The sequence below is a fragment of the Heterocephalus glaber genome, unplaced genomic scaffold (genome assembly GCF_053883595.1).
Source record: "Heterocephalus glaber isolate CG9 unplaced genomic scaffold, H.glaber_assembly_v1.0 deba00001745, whole genome shotgun sequence".
Classification (NCBI taxonomy): domain Eukaryota; kingdom Metazoa; phylum Chordata; class Mammalia; order Rodentia; family Bathyergidae; genus Heterocephalus; species Heterocephalus glaber.
Window position 1 is genome coordinate 77,288 of NW_028258451.1, and position 18,918 is coordinate 96,205.

The window sequence follows — 18,918 nt, forward strand, 5'->3', positions numbered from 1 at the left end:
GGCGCCCCACCTCTGGCTCCCGTGTCCTCCCCGACCCTCTCGGTGGCACGCAACCCTGTGGTCCCGACTTGCCAGCTGCCTGCCCGGCTCCAGCACCTGATGGGGAGCCCGCTGAGGGCAGGGACAGGCTGACTCAGCTGCTCCCCAACGCCCTGCAGGCCCGGCGCTGGGTGGTGCCAGGAAGTGTTGGCAGTGTGAACAAAGCCAAAGCCGTGATCCTTGTCTCCCCCGCCCTCAACCCCAACGCCGGCCCGGGCAGCTGCCTGCTCCGGCCTCTCCTCCCCGGGTGGGCGGGAGCTGCTCTGCTCCAGGGCACAGGTCTTCACCTGAAGCCACCTTCTCCTCAGCCTCCCGTCACCCTTCGTGAATGCACACGACATGCCTGTCCTCACGCTGGTCCCCACCTCGCACACGACACATGCTACTCCTCCCAGTGTGTGTTCAATCTGTGGCAAGGGCAGGTTTGGGTTTTGCTCACTGGTATCACAAATCTCACAGTGCTAGTGAATGCTTGTTGAATAAATGACCACAAGACTCTTCAGTCAGAAGTGTGAAAAAAGATTCCAATTTGTGGGCCAGGGATTTAGCTTAGTGGTTTCGCCTCCTGCTGCGCAGGCGCAAGGACCCGAATTTGATCCCCGGTACCAAAAAAAAAAAAAAAAGAAGCGTGCATGCTTCTGTGGGGCCTAACCATCTCTGCGGATCGACTCTCTGTCTCCCGCGGCCTGAAGACCTGATGTCACCGGCCACCTGCTGCACAGGTGAGGGCACAGCGGGCCCTAGTGGCCACAGCTGAGAACAGCAGCTTCTGAGTTTGCGGAGGCCTCACTAAAGCGGCAGGCAGAGCGCTGGGCTTGCAGAAACAGCAGGCAAGCAGGCCTAACCCCTTCATCAAAGGAGGGACCAGAGCCATCCCTCACATCACTGAGCCTAGGGGGAAGGAACTTGGCTCGGTCAAGCATCATTCTGGACAATCCATGTTAATCGTCTTGCGCCCCCTACAGCCCATTCTCCTCACAGCAGCCAGAGTAAGTTTTAAAAAATGGAAATTGGACGGACTCCAAGAACCAAAGCCCTCCAAACACCTAACACCAGGTTTAGAAAAAAATCCAAGATCTGGGAGTAGTGGCCCATTCCTGGAATCCCAGAAATCTGAGAGGCTGAGGCAGGAGGATCAAAAGTTTAAGCCCAGCCTGGACAATTTAGCACGACTCTGTCTTAAAACACACAAAGGAGGTGCTTGATAAATGTTTGTGGAGTGAAAACCTGACGCTCAGTAACCCTAGGATAACACCACGGGTCAGGCAGGAAGCGTCAGGGTCTGGACTTCCCTACCTCCTGGACAGCAACCCCCAAACCAAGAGCCCTGGGGTGGCCAAACCCGAATATGATCGGCCAAGTCACACAGCACTGAGTCCTTCCCACAGCGACTTGATTTTATTCTCAGAGGAGAACAGGGAGGATCAGTGGGGTTTAGTCACTAGCCCAGGCTCACCCACCTCCGCCTCCAAAGCCTCCAAAGCCACGGAGGCGCCAGGCGAGGTTCAGGTGGGGAAGGATGCGGATGGGGGGGGGTCCCCATAACATCAGGGCGCCGTGGAGCCACGTGGGGTGGGGGACGAGGCGAGGAGCAGCCTGCTGGGCGGGAGGCACGGGCAGAGGCGTCCAGACAGCGACTGTGAAGGCCACGAGCCACCCTGCGGGTGACTTTCCCGATGTCAGCGCAGGGCCGGGCACAGGGCCACCCTGAGCTGCGCAGACCCCACAGCGGCGCTCAGCAAGCTCACAGGTCTGGGTCACAAGGTCACGGCCCGTCCCCTCCCAAGCCCGCGTGGGGGCCGGGCCGAGGCAGCTCCCCTTTCTTCGGAGTCCCGGGCCCTATAGGGCGGCGGCGGCGGCCTCCACGGCGGCTCGGGCGCGGCCCCGCGTCCCCTCCGCGTCCCCTCCGCCTCGGTGCTCGCGCTCGCCGATGGCCAGGCGGGGCCGGCCGCGGGCCAGGCCGTCCAGCAGTGCGCAGGCCTGGCAGAGCGCGCGGCTGGCCAGCGCCCCGCAGCGGGAGCAGGCGCCGGGCCGCGGGGGCCGCACGGCCGGGGCCAGCGCCAGGCGCTCGGCCGAGTGCACGAGGTCCAGCGCCGCCGTGGGCCGCACCGCCTCCAGGCGCTTGAGCAGGTCGCGCGCGTGGCCGCGGAAGGCCTCGGGCGCGTACACGCACTCCTCGGAGAAGTAGTCGAGGCGGCGGAAGTGCGCGTACAGCACCACCTCCTTCTGCGAGGCGAACTGCAGCGGGCGGCAGCGCGGCAGGGCGCCCCCCTCGCCCCGAGAGCCCAGGCCCCCGCCCCGGGCCAGCCGTGCCGCGTCGCCGCGCAGGAAGTTCATGAGCACCGTCTCGGCCATGTCGTCGGCGTTGTGGCCTGCGGAGAGACGCGGGTGAGCGTGGGCACAGCCAGAAGCCCGCACAGCTGCTCCGGAGGACTCGGGGCGCGCTTGGCACCCGCCTGCTGCACCAGGCCCTGTGGTTGTCGCCCCTGCACATAGGGAGCCCCAGGTTGCTCCTGTAGCCCCACCCCCAGGGGCCCAGGTCCCTGTCCTTCCTAATCCAGGGAACCTGGGGCTGTGTTGGGTTACAGGGCAAAGGGGAGTTAAGGCTGCAGGCTGAACTGGGGTTGGGGCGCTGACTTGTAGAGGGAGAGTACCCCGGATGACTCGGCAGGTGCCACACAATCACAAAGCTCCCTGAAGTGGAAGAGGGAGGCAGCAGAGTCAGGATGGCAGCTGTGAGGGCAGGAGTAAGGGTCAGAGCTTTGCACCCTGAGGAATCAATCGGCCAAGGCTGGCTCTGAAGAAGAAGGAACGGCCAGGAGCCAGGGATTTCTGTAGACTCTGGTAGCTAGAGGAGGCAGAGAAGCTTCTCCACAGGATATCAACCCTGCTAACACCTTGGTGTTAGCCTGGGGAGAGAACCCTGCAGGGTCTCTGACCACCACAACTACAAGGATAATTTGTCATGGCAGCAACTGGAAACTAATCATGCTTGACATAGTACCTCTGGCCACAGAGACTATGTGTTTCTGTTATCTTTGTTTACTACTTACCATAAAATGGAAACCAAATCCATGCTTACTCTGTGTCTCTGTCAAGTTGTATTTGATGGTTCTCAACTAGGGGTGATTCTGCCTAATTGCCCTCCCTTCAGGGATATTAGCAAAGCCTAGAGAGACATGTAGGGCTGTCATGACAGGGTGGGGTGATACCAGCAAGCAGTGGGCATTGGGGACGCTGCTAAAATCCTGCAGTGCACAATTACCTGGCCCCAGAAGTGCTTAAGCTGAGAAGCCCCAGTTCATGAGGTGAAACCCACCAAGAACTTTGCTCTGATTATGTGTGCAGTTACAGTTACTTTCTAAAGGTACCCGCCAAGAGACCTTGAGAGCAGGTGTCTTTGTACCTGGAAACTATGTCTGACTAAATGTTTACTGCCCGAGAGCCTGGTGACTTCAGGTTACAAACCGTGTGACTCACAGGAGGCTGGATCTGCTCCACACCTTGTCATTACAACCCATCTGAGAGCTCAATAATTAGAATAATTATTGCAAAATGCCTTTGAAAACAGATTATATAAACAAAGGGTAGGAATCACTTTTATAAATGAGGGATTTTTCTGGAAGCTTTCATTATTTTTACAAGCACAATTAATAATACGTGATTCTAACAAATTAATTTTAAGGCCCAAGGCAAGATTTCATTCTTTTATACTGACCACTCTTATGTGGGAAGGATTGTTCTCCCTGTTTTTCATCAGAGAAAGCTAAGGCCCCGAGATCCAGGGATTTGTCCAAGTGTACATAGTAAGGGAGGTGCTAAAGTAGTGAATGAAGCTCAGTCTGCCATCCCCAGAATCCATGCGCTAGCACAGTGGGAGAAGAAACACAGATGTACCTTGACTTCTGTACCCCTGAATGTGTTGAATCTCCCCTTCCGGCCTCCTGCCACCATCATCTCTCAGTAGATGAGGGTGCCTGCCCTCCTCCTAACTGGTCTCCTTGGCTCTATCCTTGAGTTTTTCAAAGACCTTTTCACTTTCACAGGATTCCCCGCTGCCTGAAGGGTAAGACCTGAAGTCTTCCGACAGCTCCAGCCTTTTCTCCCCTTGCTGTCTGGCCTCCTGCCACAAAGGAGTTCTTGGCTCCACTGATTTCCTCTGCCACAGTCCTTGGTTCCTTTCACCTCAAGCCTTCGGATCTCAGCTTCTCTGACTCCCTCTCATGTCATAAAGTCCTCTTTTTGCATACACAGCCCATACATTTTCTTCAGTAACATTTATGATCACTTATAATTTTGTATGAGAACTCTGCAATATTAGGAATTGTGCCTAACTGTATTTTTAGCCCTAGCACAAGGATGATGCTACTATCACATATATGTGTAATATACATATAATATACCACATGTATATTATACTACATGTATATATTTATATGTAATGACATTATATTATACATAATGAAGATAATGAAATTATTAATGAAATATGAAAAGATAATGAAAATAACACCTATATTTATGCCTACAAATAATGAAATAACAACTATACTAATGATGAATGAAAATAACCTCTATATTTATGCCTAAAGATGACATATATACATACATGTGCACATTGTTTACTCTTACTAACTTGTCTAATTGTCATAATCAATGTATGAGTTAGATGCCATTAATACAACTGGGCTTTTTTTTCTTTTCTGAACCCAGGGCCTTCACACTGAGCTACATTCCAGCTTTTTAATTTTTTGACACAAGGTCTTGCTAAGTCCCTAGGCTTGAACTCACAATCCTCCTGCCACAGCCTCCCTCAGTGCTGAGATTACAGCCGTTCACCACCACACTGGGGTAATACTCCTATTTCAGGGATGAGAAAACAGAAGTGCAGAGAGCTTAAGAAATTTGCTGTGGTCGCCATTTGGATCTGGCATAGGAGAGACAGTGTGTTGATGGAAAGGATGAGAAAGATAATCAAGCATGTTAGAAACAAAAATAAGTGAAGGACCAAAGATCTAAATCCCAGAAACTGACTTCTATAGCTTGACTCCTTTGCCAACGTGTGGAGACCAGACCCAAGTCTTTGTAACAATGCCCTGCCTGGTACATTATCTCCGGGTACTGGGGGCTTTCAGGGAGCTTCGGCCCTAAACTGGAGCATGTGCACATTCCGTATCCTTCCTAGGTTATTTCCCTTAGGCCTGGGCCAGGATCTCTATCCAGGCTCACATCTTGGGCATGCGCCTCAGGGCCTTTTAGCGTCCTCCTGTGCAAGTGCCCAGTATCACGCATGCGCTCCCTCCCTCTGCCACGCATGCGCTCACCGGTCACGATGTGCGTGGCTCCCACGAGGCGCGCCCCTTCCTCCAGCGCTCGGCGCCGCAGCACCCCGCAGAAGGTGCAGCAGGAGCGGCCGCGGCCGGTGCCGGCCGTGCTGCGGGCCACGGCGTCCATCGTCCAGCCCCTGAAGAGGTCCTCGTAGGCCACGACGGTGAGCGGCAGCTCCCAGCGCGCCGCCTGGCGTCGCACAGCCGCCAGCGCCGCGTCACGGTAGCCACCGATGCCCTCGTCCACGGCCACGAGGCGCAGCGCGACGTCCAGGCGCGGCGCGAGCTCCCGCAGCACGTGCGCGAGCACGGTGGAGTCCTTGCCGCCCGAGGCGCCCACGGCCACCACGGCGCCGGGCGGCAGCAGGCGGCCCGCGACCACCGTGTGCAGCACCTCGGCCTCGAAGGCGGCGCAGAAGCAGGGTCCGCACAGCGCCTGCCCCGAGCGTGGGCGGCGGAGGGCGGCGCGGGCCGCGTGGCAGGAGGCGCAGGTCGGGGCGGGCATCACGGGGTCACGGGGCGCGGCGTCTCCTGGGGAGAGAAGTGGGTGACGCGTGAGGCCTGGATGGCGTCGCTGTGTGGAATGGACCAGGACACGTGGGCACGGGGAGGAGCTTCGTCCTGAGCTGGGATTGGAGGTTTCTGCCGGGTTCCGCGGAAAGGGTTTCGCCGTCTGCGGGAAGACTTGGATTTGTACCCCTTATGCACCGAGAAGAGTTGTTTTCAAGGGGAAAGAGAGGAAGAGAAAAGCAGGTTATACTTGGAACGAGGTTTGTCCATTCCAGAGGGACCGGGGTGCCTTTGAGGACCAGTTGCACATCCTGCAGGGGGGCCAACTTTGCTATGGCCTTGATCTGAGGGACAAGGTGGCTGTCACCTAACCTGTTGGTGGTTCACTTCCTCTAGAGACAAAAAGGCAAGAGGATTGCATCTCTGCCTCCAACACAGTTGTACTTGTTTTAGGTGCACAAGCTTCTCTGGCCTCCTGGAGATGCGAGTGAACCCACCATTGACCATTTCAGTTCTCCCCTTTCCTGCCTCATCCCTCCCCACCCAGCCGTGACACCAGCCTTCCAGCCATCTTCCTTGGCCCTGCCTACCTAGGGAACCCGTAAAATCTCACCAGGCTCAGTTTCTCTCTCCAAGCCATGGTCATCTCCAGCTTGGGCTACTGTAGTGGCCCCTTCCGGTTCAGACCACGTCAGGCTCTGACCAGCTAGGGTGTGCCAATGTCTGCTCATCCTCAACTGGGGAGCAACAGCTCCCTTCACCTTGCTGTTTTATAAGTCAGCATTTACTGTCTGTAACCTCCACAAGGCCAGGGCCCAACCCCAAATCCCCGATTCCTTTAACCAAAAGGGCTTCTTCAGGAAAGGGCAGCTCCACACTTCAGCTTTTCAGGCCAGAAGCCTTGGGGTCTGGGCACCTGGACTGTTCTTTTTCTCACCACTCCTGTCACTCACTCGCCCTGTGGGTGGCTCAAGGTCAAGTTCTGACTCTTCTCCAGGAGCATCATGAGAACTCAGATCCTAGATCCTCAAGGAAGGAGAACATGGCAAATCCTATTTGTACTTTGAAAACAGTAGAAGCCAAACACAGTGTCTCCAACTGCTGGCGTCCTTCTCTGGGCCACCTCTCTCCTGGACCATTGCAGGATGCAGCTCACTCATCTCCCTGCTGCCACTAACTCTCTTCCACACAGCTCTTCTCCATACAACAGCTAGGGGGCCCCTGCCCAGTTTTCACATCTGTCTGTGGGTCTTATCTCACGGTAGTAAATGCTGATGCTCTGGGGCCCTAGGCAGTCTGGCTTCTTTCACCTGACCTCATATCCCCCCAACCATAGTCCCTCTACTCTCAAGGACATAGGGAACATGCCTGCCTCTGCCCCCATCACTGACACATCCCACAGCCCAGGATCATCAGGCACACCCATCAGAGCTGAGCGATGCCCCTAGAAACCTTTTCTCCCCTCGCTTTGAATCAACCGTCTCTCTCATCTCTTGGAGTTTGTCCTTCAGCTCCTCTGCTTTTGCGAAGCACTCTTCCTGGCCTCAGGTCCCACTCAGCACCTTCCTGTCACTGTTTGTGGGTGGCTCTGAATCAGGATACTCAGATGCACACGCAGGCTCATCTCCCAAATACCCTGCTGAATATCCCTGCTGGGGGAGCCGTCAAGATTCTCTAGCCTGACCTGCTTCTCCCTCACAAGGCAGGAACCTGTTCTTTTAAAAAGGATTCCATTAGCCATTGTGAGGGAAGGCTACGTACGGGGCGCAGGCAGAAACAGGAAGCCAGAGCGGAGGCTGTGGCAGCAGTCAGGGAGAGATGACCTGGGCTGCACGGGTCAGGGTTGGTAGGTGTCTGGGATGAAGGAAGAGTAAGTGCGCAGACAGGACAGAGATCCTAGGGTCTCCTCCCCTAGGAATCCGGCCATGTCCTAAGGACAATGTGACGTGGCTCCATCAGGACAGAGGTGCTAGGGCAGGTGAGGGCTCCCAGACGTACCCACCTGGGGTCGGGGTCAGGAGGATGCTCTTATCCGGGCAAGGAGAAGAGCATGGTCTGGCAAGAGGCCGACCAGACGCGTGCGGGGCGCAGGCGTTGGAAATCGCAGAGGCGAGTGTCACCACCCCACAGACCGTCAACTCTCCCAAAGCACCGCGGCACTGAGCGCGGCGCGCGTACCGAACCGCGTGGGGTGCACTCACCTGAGCGGGACGCAGCTCAAAAACCTTCAAACTAGCAACCACGCGTAATCCGATACGGAAGTGGCTCTGAGACTACGACTCCCATAAGGCTTTGAGGCTACTTTGCCTACTACTCCCAGAATGCAACAGCTACTTCAGGGCGACTGTGGCTCTGGGTCCGCTTGGCCTACGACTCCCAGCAACCTATGCGTCCCCTGGTTTCCCTCTGCTCACCGCGCTGTTTTTTCTGCGCCTGCGCAAGGTGGTGAGACGCGGTGGAACTGCTTGCAGAGTGGTTGCCATGGCAGTTCAGAGTCTCAGTGCTGAATGCCTCAAAGGCTCAGTTGCAGCCTGCTGATTTCCTAGTTTTGTTGGATCAGTATAGAGTCTTAAAGAGATTGCAGAGCATGTGATTTCTACCCTTTGAGGTGGGGTTGCAGGTGGGACAAGCGGGAGGGAAGTGGGCAGATTTGGCGGATGGGGCCAGAGTGGGCGGAGACCTGCTGGGGGTGGTAGTGGTGCGCGTGCGCAGGTAGACGGGACGCGGAGCTTGGTGGGGCCGAAGGGTTTCTCTGTGGACGTCAGCTGTCAGCGATTTGGGATGTGGTTTCTCTGCACATGTCCTGGCTCTGGGTAATGAGTGCACGTGGGTCCCCTGCGCAGATGTGTGTCTGGCAGTGAAACGACTGCACGCTACCTTCACGTGTAAATGAAGTGGAGGCCAAGATGGCTGATGGAGAAGTTTTCATTTATCAGAGACCCTGTGGACCCTGACTTCCAAGATGAAGAAACCAAAGATTTCTTAGGCTTCCCTTTCTCCAGCGTCCCCATCCCCACCCCATGCCCGAATCTTTTCCATAGTGTTCCCAGATCCAACGTTGTATCTTCCCTTCTCAAGATCTTCCATGGTTTCCTAGTGCTACCAGGATGAGTCAAACCGCTCAGTCTGCATTGGAAGACATACCCACCTTTCCGTTCTCAGCATTCATTGCCTGTGTGGGGTCATTCAGACGCCCTCCTAAACAGTTACTGTCTGGTAGAAGATACCATGGCGCAGCCTTACTGGTACTCTGTATCTCTGACCATGGAGGCTTTGGTCTCGGGAGCATCACACATCTCCGAAGGCTGCGCCTCCATCTGGTCCTGGTCACAGCACTCGTCACAGTATCCACCCAGGGCTAGGCAACTCCCGTGGATAAAACTGGCATACAGGGCCTCATACACTGAACTCAGGATCACCTAATACAGAGGAAAGAGGTTGTGTGTGTGTGTGTCTGTCTGTCTGTCCCTGCAATGTGCTCATTCAGTTCCTGTTTTGGTCCAGGTCCAGCTCTCTTCCAACTTCCTTCTAGTCTGTTTTGCAGATCTCTGTTAGACAGTGAGGCCACTTTAGTTCCCTCTGCATTCTGAAGGAATTGTCTGCCCCATCTTGATGGGCTCCAAGAGGCCACAACTCAGGCAGGTCCAACGAATACCTGGGCATCTTTAGAACTATCAAATTGTGCCAGGTCTCCTCAGGTTGTAAAGTATCCACACTCTGAGTTCAGAATGAGAGAGGCTGTATGGGCTCAGGAAGAGGCAGATGAGCCAGTCTGGGCCGTGGCAGGGAGGGAGGGACTGGATCTGTTGGCTTCTCATACTACTCTCTGCATCCAGATGAAGGCCTCAAGTTGTGTGAAACATCTCAGCTGTTCCCACCATGAGGCCAGATCTGTGGCTGCTCTGGCACTGCACACAACACTAGGCTGGCTGAACTGGGGCCTGACCTCCATGTATCCTCATCTTCAAACCCGAGAACATGCAGCTTCGGTGAAACAAACTGGGCCTGAGAATGGGGGTGAAGAACTCACTTGCCCCAGCCATGGCCTGGAAGAAAAATCGTATGACTGGTAAAGAATTTACACAATGTATATACAGATATACAGAAAGTATATGGTACCATTATGTCCATATGAGTGTGTGTATATGTGTATTGTCAGAGAATATGAACTCATTGAATATACATCTATATCCATATGTAGAGATGTATGGATATAGATATGCGCTCCAGGTCATGTTCTATCCTCTTCCTCTTCTCCTCAGACTCTTACTCTGGGATCCTCTCAGCCTCTTGGCCTCCACCCTCCTCTGCTCCCTGAGGTTTGTCTCATCATAGAAAATGAAGAACCGCCCCCCCCAAAAGAAAATGAAGAAGCCCTGCTACTCAGATTTCAAATGTCTCCTCTATTCATGCTTTATTTCAGGAAGTTAAAAAGGGAGTGACTGGAAGAAAGAGACTCTGTTAAATGAGGCCCCAACTGGAGCTATAAATTCACTGTACTTACCCTTTCTAACAGAAACAAAACTCAGGTTATCATTCCCCTTTCAGATACCTCAAAGTACATAGACACCAGGAAAGTCAGATTCTTCAGGGAACTTTGTTCTGGTGAGAAACTGGCTGAGGGATGAAGTTATACAGAAAGGAGGCCCGAGTCAGGTCCTTCTATCACTGATCTTGATACTAGAAATGCCCACTTAGTGTATAAATGAACACATGACGTTTAAATATGAGGAGCTAAAATTTCATCAGCAATGTCCAAATCAGAGATTCAGTAAAACACTACATACACACAATTAAATAGGGTCAAGTACAAAAGAGAATGAAGGTTATTGGGTGAGGGTGAACGTTTTTCTCAATTCTGAATGCTTAGCTCTCCTCCGGAATGACTATGGAGAAAAAGCTGGCTGGGACAACCTTGAGAGTTTTCATGGCTACCCTCCAGTATGCAGCCAAAGTCTAGAAAAAGCATTCCAGAGAAGTGTCAGATTTCATTGCGTCTATCCTGGAGGCTTAACAGAGCTTAACAACTTCCATAATTCTGTTTTGAGTTGAAGTTATCGGGAATCACAATGTGCAGCACAGAGCAGGGGAAGCAGCTCAACAGGAGAGTTCTTCCCTAGCATGGAAGAGGCCTTGTGTTCAATCCTCAACTCCACAGTATATGATATATGATACATACAGATAATTATTAAAACCCAAAGACCAATGTATCCAACAAAACTGCACAGACATACTGAAGGGTACGTTTGTAGCCCCACTCTGCATACATTCTCAAATTAGAAGTAACTCACATGTCCACCCAATTAGAAAGGTTGTATAGTATATGATATGTGAACATAGTGAAATTCTTTCAGTAGAGGAAATGAATGAGTCACTGTTATAGGACACAACAGTGAGAATTCACACACACACACACACACACACACACACAGATTGAGCACAAGAAGCCAGACACAGAAAGCACAGGCTGAATGTTTGGAATCACATCAAAGGAAGAAACAGACAAAGCTCGTCAATGATAACAACAGTCAACTTGGTGCTTCCTTTGAGTAGGGGTAGAAACTAGCAAGGGTGCTGGTGTTTTCTTGCCTTTTCTGCTGTGCTGGAGAACAAACCCAGGTCTTTGTGCCCAGAGATGACATGTCTCCCACTGAATTCAACCTGCAGCCCTGGAGAGTTTCTTGATTTTGTTGGTTGTAACAGAAATTTATTCTTTTTACTAAAGGTAACCAAGCATATCTTTAAAATCTGAACACCTTTGTCTACATGTTTTGCTTCACTATTGTTCATCTTTTGTAACAACATAAGAGGATGCTTCTTGCAAATCTGTTACTTGATTTTTAAATTTAGATATATAAAGATACAAGAACTGTCTTCAGAAGAAATGAAAAACCCAAAGGGTCATGTAACAAACAATAAAGGAATACATTTAGTAGTAAACATTTTCCAGGGGAAAAATTTATTAACAAAATTCTGTTAAATCTGAATGGCAGAAATAATTCCAGTTTGTCATAAATGCTTCTGAGTAGGGAAGGTGCATACTCTAGCATGACTTTGGGACATCTGTTGCTGTCTCAAGACCTCGCTGAATACTGCCAATCAGGGAAGTGCTAAAGACAGAGCTCCATGAACTCCCCAGCATGGCAGTTTTGGGTCTGAAGCTGCATTTATGTGCACAATTACTGTAACTGTCCACACCCACTGGCTTTCTCTTGAGGCCACCCTTGTTTCCTCAGGCTACCCTTCCCATAATATTACTACTCAGGATGCAGAAGATTCTCCTACTTCTGCTGCTGCTGCTCTCCAGGCTGTGGCAAGGTAAGAGGACCGGGAGCCAGAGGGCTCCAGGGTGGGAATTCAGGCCAGCATCTCACTGTATTTTTCTCTCCAGGGGCTTTGGCTGAGGATTTGGGATATGGTATTGAAATGCAGCAGTTTGTGATGGTACAGGAGGCATTGTGTGTCTTCGTGTCCTGCACCGTTTTCTACCCTTGGAATTCCCAGGAACCAATCAGACCCACTTTATGGCTCCTGATACCAGCATAGAGCTGACACAGGAAGGGGTGCTCCAGTGGCTACAGACAACCCCCAAAAACAAGTGCAGGAGAGAACCAGGGGCTGATTCCAGCTCACTGGGGACCCTTAGGCCTACAACTTCTCTCTGAGCATCACAGAGGCAAATAAGGAGGCACTGGGGCAGATCTCTTTTGAGTGGAGAGAGGATATTATACAAAATGCAATTACCAAGAACAGAAGCTGTTCCTGATTGTCACAGGTGAAGTAAAGGCAGAGGTAATCTTTCTTCTTTATCCAAGGACATGGGAGGCATGGAAAGATGCTGGGAGGCTCCTGCCAACACATGTCTATCAGTCTCAGTCATAGTCCAGCCCACATGGACAGCACATCAGAGGTTGCCCAAGGATGAAGGGTGAGGGGAAGCAGAAGGAATTCCCAACTATGTGAGAAAATTGGGAATTGAAGGATAGCTTCATCATCTTGACTGTGATGATGGCTTCTGGATGTATACATATTTTATTTTATTTTTGTATATCCTTTTATTGGTACATTTTAGGTGTACAACATAATGACATTCATCACTGGAGATACGCACCTTTACATACTCTCTTGGTTCTTATTTTTTTGTATACATATTTTAAAACAATACATTGCAACTTTCAATATACAGGAAAACTTTGGTTTATGAGCATAATGCATTCCGGAAACATGTTTGTAAATGTTATTACCATGATAAAAAATAAAAGTCTGATTCTTCCATGTTTTCAAACTTGATTTCTCACTTTAAGGAAGGAAAGTCATGATGTGAGCTGTTTTATGGAAGCCACCAGTATTTCCAGGCATTGACAGCAGCATTAATACAACAACCAGTGAGAAAATGAAGTCTTCAGCCTGATTCCTTTGAGGGCTTGACTCCTGCAAGAGAACAGGAAATATCCTGCAATGGGATCCTTCCCCAAAAGCTTTGAAATGATTATAGAATCACTTGACGTCTTGATTGTAGCTTGTGAGAAACACGATGTACAGCGAGTGAAGTTGGACTGCTTCCAGAACAAAAGACCCTGGAAGATAAAGTTTTGTTTGAAGATTTTGAGTCTTGACATTTTTTTATGCAGGGATAAATCATTAATATACTATTTACATTGATAGCTTTGATAAACTTGGGCTTTTTCACACTCACATCCTGATATTGGGGACAGCTTTCCTTCTAGCAATATTCTCATCCTTATGTTGATGGTCAAAGTTCTCCCCCATAGAAATCACTCATGACACATCCAGGGATGGTACTTGCTCCCACTGGAGCTCCACAACACTGGTCACACTTGTCACTGAGATTATGACATGCTGACAGCATGCACTAATGAAGGCCAGAAAGCTTCTGTATCCTGAAGAGAGAAATCCAGTATGTTGGGTCTCATAATTGTTTGACATTGGAAAAACTCTGACACACATTCTGTTAAGTAGAAGTGTGGACAAGATACGCAGGGTTCTGAACCAAGAGAGGAGGATGTGGGTAGACCGAGGATGAGTCAAACCAAATCTTAACCTCTCTTAGGATGCAGAAGTCACAGTTCAGGTGCTCAGAAAGAGGCTACTCTGAACATCACAGTCTTGTTTCCCCTTCTGGTATCTAGAGTGTTCCATCTTCTCCTGAGCCCTGACACAGATACCTGGCATTTAAGTACTGTGTTCCTTAGAATGTAGCACCCCTAGAATCTGACCTGTATCATGCCAAGGTCTTTTAATAGGGTCCCCTCTTCTGTTCCCATTGATAGAGCCCTCCCTGATATCCCTGGTTGCAAGAAATCCCGACAGCCCATTGTTCATCTACCTTGGCATCTTTGGAGTCACTGAGATCACCCATTGGGATGAAATTCACAGAGCTGTTGTGACCATAGAGAGAACTCATTTTTCTAGCCTCTCCTTGAGGGACAGACTCTGATACTTGGCTTCCCAAGAAATGTGCAAATGGGAATGGGGTGGTCAGACTTTTGGGTAATTTGAGTGTGGATTTGGGTAACTATTGTGGAGCATTTCCTTTCTTATGTCCATGAGCCTTCAATGGAGAGTGGAGCCAATACCAACTTCCCCCTGCCAAATAACTATGTTCTAGATTCTTCACAGAAACTGGACGCCATCATATTCTGGTACAAGAGCTCTGGAGGGTGTGGCATGCCACCCAACTATGAACACAGCTGGTACAGTCACGGAGCGAGGCTTCATGCCCAACATGCCTAGAAGCCAGTATTATGGCCAACACTTCTGACAGAAAGAAAGATCTTCAATATGATGAACTGATAAGGAAACAGGAGATACTCTCAAACCTTCTTCACTGTTTGGATGATGATGAAGGAATTTAAATGCCCAAAGAAAAGGGGATATAGAAGTTGATTGGCCAAAACCAGGAGTCTTGGTAGGAAAGTCCATACGTGGTAAGCTGCTGCACTAGTGACTTACAGACACATTGCAATTGAGGTGTTTCCAGTCCTTTCGTTACTCTGGCCTATGGAGCCAAAGATGAGTGGACCTTTGCTTCCACTGAAGGTTCACAAAGCCCTAAACCTGTTCCTCAGATTTGGCTCACTAAAGATTTTTTTGGTTTTACAGAATATCAAGATCATTTCAGTTCATCCATTAGGGTTCTGTGCCTGAGTTCTAAAACACAGCCAGAACAGTCTTTCAGTTCTGAAATTTTGGACTTGTATGGATGAGTCTTAAGACCTCTGAAAACTTGACATAAGAGATGAGAAAACAGTATCTGATTTTCCTGGCCCTTTCTCCTTTCCAAGAAAGCACTGTCTGATGGGTCTTGTTCACCTCTCTTGTTTCTTTTTCTCTCCCAACCCAGGAGCCTTTTGTGAATGAGTTCCAACAGCTCATACTTTGTCCTCTTTTTCTCTTCTCATTTCTCATGGTTCTCCTGTGAGGCTTTTCCACCTTTCTGACCTCTCCAATCTACAGGAAGCTCCTAGACAATTACATTTTCCAGACTTGATTAAGGAACCACCATGATGATGCAAATGAGGTCCTATGCAGTCATATAGGCGTCTCCCTCTCACTCACCACGCTCAGCTTTTGCAGATGTCTCATTCTGCAAAGGACTCACATTACTTTCTCTTCCAATATTCCCCTGGCCCCTGCTCTAGGTTGTGTTTTATCCTCTTCCTCTTCCCCTCAGATCTTCACCCTGTTCTCTTCCCAGCCTATTGGCCTCCAACCTTCTCTGGTCTCACTAAAACCTCCAGCCTGACATTGGACCCCTGCAAGGTCTGGTTCTTTTTCATTCCTTCAGTGTCACCAAGATTTGATTCATGCATCAGTTAGCAAATTTTACTCCTGCCTCATCCATTTCTGTGCTCTCTCACTGGATGAAGTCACTTTTGTTTATTGTTTTTCACTCAGAATAGTACTTCACACACATTGTGCTTTCAGTTAATATTTTTGAAGGTAAATATGATGTTTTGTGCAAGACCCTACCATCCCAGGTCTTTGTTCCTACCCTAACAATTCTATTTGCCTTGGTGTTGTAGCACTGTTAATAGTCCCTACCCTGCTCTGTGGAGGGGCTACAGGAACAGGGAATGGTAAGTTTTGTCTCTGAGAGCACTTCATTAAATTTTGATAACAGAATAAAGCTCAGAGAAATCTCTGCCTAAGATTAATAAATCCTGGAAAGCAAAACAAGCAAGCTGGAGAGCCCACTTCCTTTATAGCAAGCAGTGAGCCTGCTCCATGTCCTGGAAGGAGACATTATCTCTTCCCTTCCTACAAATCTAACCTTGAAAACTTAGGCAAGTTAAGAGAAGTCAGTGTATCATGTTTTGTGTATACCCAGCAAGGCGAGTCAGAGTAGAACAGACTGATATTCTTAGTTATATGGTAAACCTTAGAGTGCTTTCATAAAATTCCCTTTACCAAAATAGAGTAAAAATTCTATCACTAAATAAAAATTGGCTGGGGAGGTAGCTTGTTTAAAAAAAATTCTATCACTTATGACCAACATATTAGCTTATGAAGCTGGTTCCGCATCAGAAAACAAAGAGGATGTAAGAAATAGAGAAAACTCAATACTCAAATTTCATCAGTCTGTATTTTCTTGCTTCATGCTTTATTTCAGGAAGTTAAAAAGGTGACTGGACCTGGTGTGGTGGTGCATGCCTGTAATTCCAGCATGCAAGAGGATGAGGCAGGAGGATCGACATGAGTTCAAGGCCAGCCTGGACCATGTAGTGAGACCCTGTCTAAAAAAAATGGTGACTAGAAGGAAGTGACAGCGTAGTTTAATAAGGCCTTCTTTGTGGTCAGTGGGCTGAAGGGAGGCCCAGGGAGGCAAGATTCCCAAAGAAAAGAACATGTATGGAGCAGACATTACAAAAATCAGGAACCCAACTTTATTTTCCAGCACAGAACTTACAGTAGTTCTTTTTTTTTTTATCAGCTTACTGAGACACAGGAAGACAAAACATCCTGAATGACTCTGAAGGCGTGTGGCACATGTGTGGATGCCTATGCTGATTCATTATTATATAACGAAGCCCCATTGTGCACCTGCACCGTGACAGGACTGTGGTCTCAGTCATCCAGGCTCTGACATATCTCACAGCAAGCCCCTGCACTGCCTCCTTCTAACAGAAACCCAACTGTTTTACCTTCCCTGACTCTTCCATGTACATGAAAAAATATGGACCTTGAGGAGTTGGGATAGCTGTGTGAACTCTTCTTCAGGTGGGAAATTGACTGAGGAATATTGGTGAAGAGAAAATGAGGGAGTAGACCACTAAAAAGTCTTAATTGGAAGTGTGAGCTCTACCGATCTTCGGGAAAGTTTACTCAGTTGCCAGATGGGACAGAAGTGGAAAGACTGATCAAGCCCCATGGTGATGATGATGTAGCACTTTCACTCAAGAGAAAGTCAAAACTAAATAAACACCCAGCCTCACCTAAGAGATTAATTAAACACAGCACACATGGCTCGGCTGTTCTAGAATCATTACCTCTTCATATTCCCAGTAGGCGCTTCAGTCTTAGGCCCAATGTCCTTAGGTATGACTTCATTGTCCTTAAACAAACAGGAACATTTAGACATCAGAAGAACCCTAGGATGAGAGAGGGAACAGACAAGAGGAGCATGAGAGAAGCTAAATCCAGTCCCCTCAGTCTGCTGATTTTTGGCTGTAAAAGGAGGGAGGCCAATGTCCATTTCACCTCTTCCATTAAATGGAAACAATTACAATCTTCTCCCAGATGCTGCTTTCCCTATTATATAATTGCTATCATGAATAGAGTAGAAGAATCTTTCCTTACTGGGGCGCCGTGGAATGTAGGGTTTGCTGAGCCCCAGGATTCCCAAACTTTTACAGTGGAAGGACGTGGTCAGACATGGGAAATCCTTGTTCCTTCCCAGTCAGATTTTTGTCCACAAACCTTTGATGAAACCACAGTCAACCCATGAGCTCTGCTGGAATTCTCTAATATCACAAAATGAAGCATTGGGCAAGGAATCTCCTAGGAATTCAGGCTTTGTCTGGCATGCAGCTCAAGACCTCTCTGGGGAAGAATTTCTTCAATGCTTGTTCATATGAAGTAAATGTATCTCTAGTTAATGGATTGTAAGAGAATCTCCCAGTGCAGGAAAGAGAGAGAGAGAGAAAGAGAGAGAGGGAGAGAGGGAGAGAGAGTGTTCAGATTAGGAGAAACCTAATTCAGTCCTTGTTCCTCCACTTACCGAGGGGGGAAATATCACTGCCAAGTTGTCCTGATTGTGCAAGGCCAAAATAATTAGAATTTATCACAAACCCAAATATAAAAGGCACACTCATCAGTAGACTGGAATGTCTTTGGCTGTCTTGAGACCTCATAACATACTGCAGAGTATGAAAGCGCTCAAGACAAATTTTCAAGAACAGTCCAGCTCTGGTAGCTATGGGTCTGAAGTTGCATTTATTTGCTGTTGCAGTCCTGTCCACACCCACTGGCTTCCCCTTGTGCTTGCCCTTATATGCTCAGCCTATCCTTCCTGCCCTGGCATTGGTGGCTCAGGAGGTGTCTGTGATGTCTCTGCTACTGTCACTCTCCAGCCTGTGGCAAGGTAGGTGGTCTTGGAGCCAGAGAGCGGGTCCAGCTGGGAGAGTGGGGTGGTCTCAGTCTCTTTCTCTCTCTCTCCAGAGGCTTTGGCTGGGGACTCAGGATTCAGCCTTAGCGAGCAGCAGTCCATGATAATACAGGAGGGATTGTGTGTCTTTGTGCCCTGCACTGTTTTCTACCCTCGAGATTCCTGGACAGAATCTGACCTGGTTTATGGCTCCTGGTACCAGCATGGAGCTGATACTGGAAGGGATGCCCCAGTGGCTACAAACAGCCCCCAAAAACAAGTGCAGGAGAGGCCCAAGGGCCGATTGCAGCTCCTTGGTGACCCTCGGGCCTAAAACTGCTCTGATGGTGGGGAATATTTCTTTCGACTGGAGAAAGGTCAAAACAAAATACAATTACCAAGATCAGCAGCTGCTCCTGTGTGTAAAAAGTAACT

At 49.5% G+C, this 18,918-nt stretch overlaps 1 protein-coding gene across 3 annotated transcripts; it reads right to left on the reverse strand.

Moving 5' to 3' along the window:
• Positions 1–1,411: 1,411 nt before the first annotated feature.
• Positions 1,412–8,510, reverse strand: Ctu1 (cytosolic thiouridylase subunit 1). Of its 3 annotated transcripts, none has more exons than XM_021245976.2 (3): positions 8,078–8,510; positions 5,364–5,897; positions 1,412–2,411 (listed from the first exon to the last, which is right to left on the reverse strand). In XM_021245976.2, the coding sequence occupies exons 2-3, from the start codon at positions 5,869–5,871 to the stop codon at positions 1,879–1,881; spliced, it is 1,041 nt and encodes a 346-aa protein (XP_021101635.2). In that variant the 5' UTR covers positions 5,872–5,897; positions 8,078–8,510; the 3' UTR covers positions 1,412–1,878. The 3 variants fall into 3 exon arrangements, with proteins under 3 accessions (XP_021101635.2, XP_021101634.2, XP_004867251.2); XM_021245975.2 differs by having other exon boundaries at positions 5,364–6,065; positions 8,078–8,487; XM_004867194.3 differs by lacking the exon at positions 8,078–8,510 and adding an exon at positions 7,879–8,067.
• Between the last annotated feature and the right edge of the window lie 10,408 nt (positions 8,511–18,918).

Excerpts from the sequence above, each read along its gene's own strand:
- Ctu1 (XM_021245976.2), bottom strand. The coding sequence starts at position 5,871 with ATGCCCGCCCCGACCTGCGCCTCCTGCCACGCGGCCCGCGCCGCCCTC. Across the intron at positions 2,412-5,363 it reads AGCCACGCACATCGTGACCG|GCCACAACGCCGACGACATG; the intron begins GTGAGCGCATGC and ends GTCTCTCCGCAG.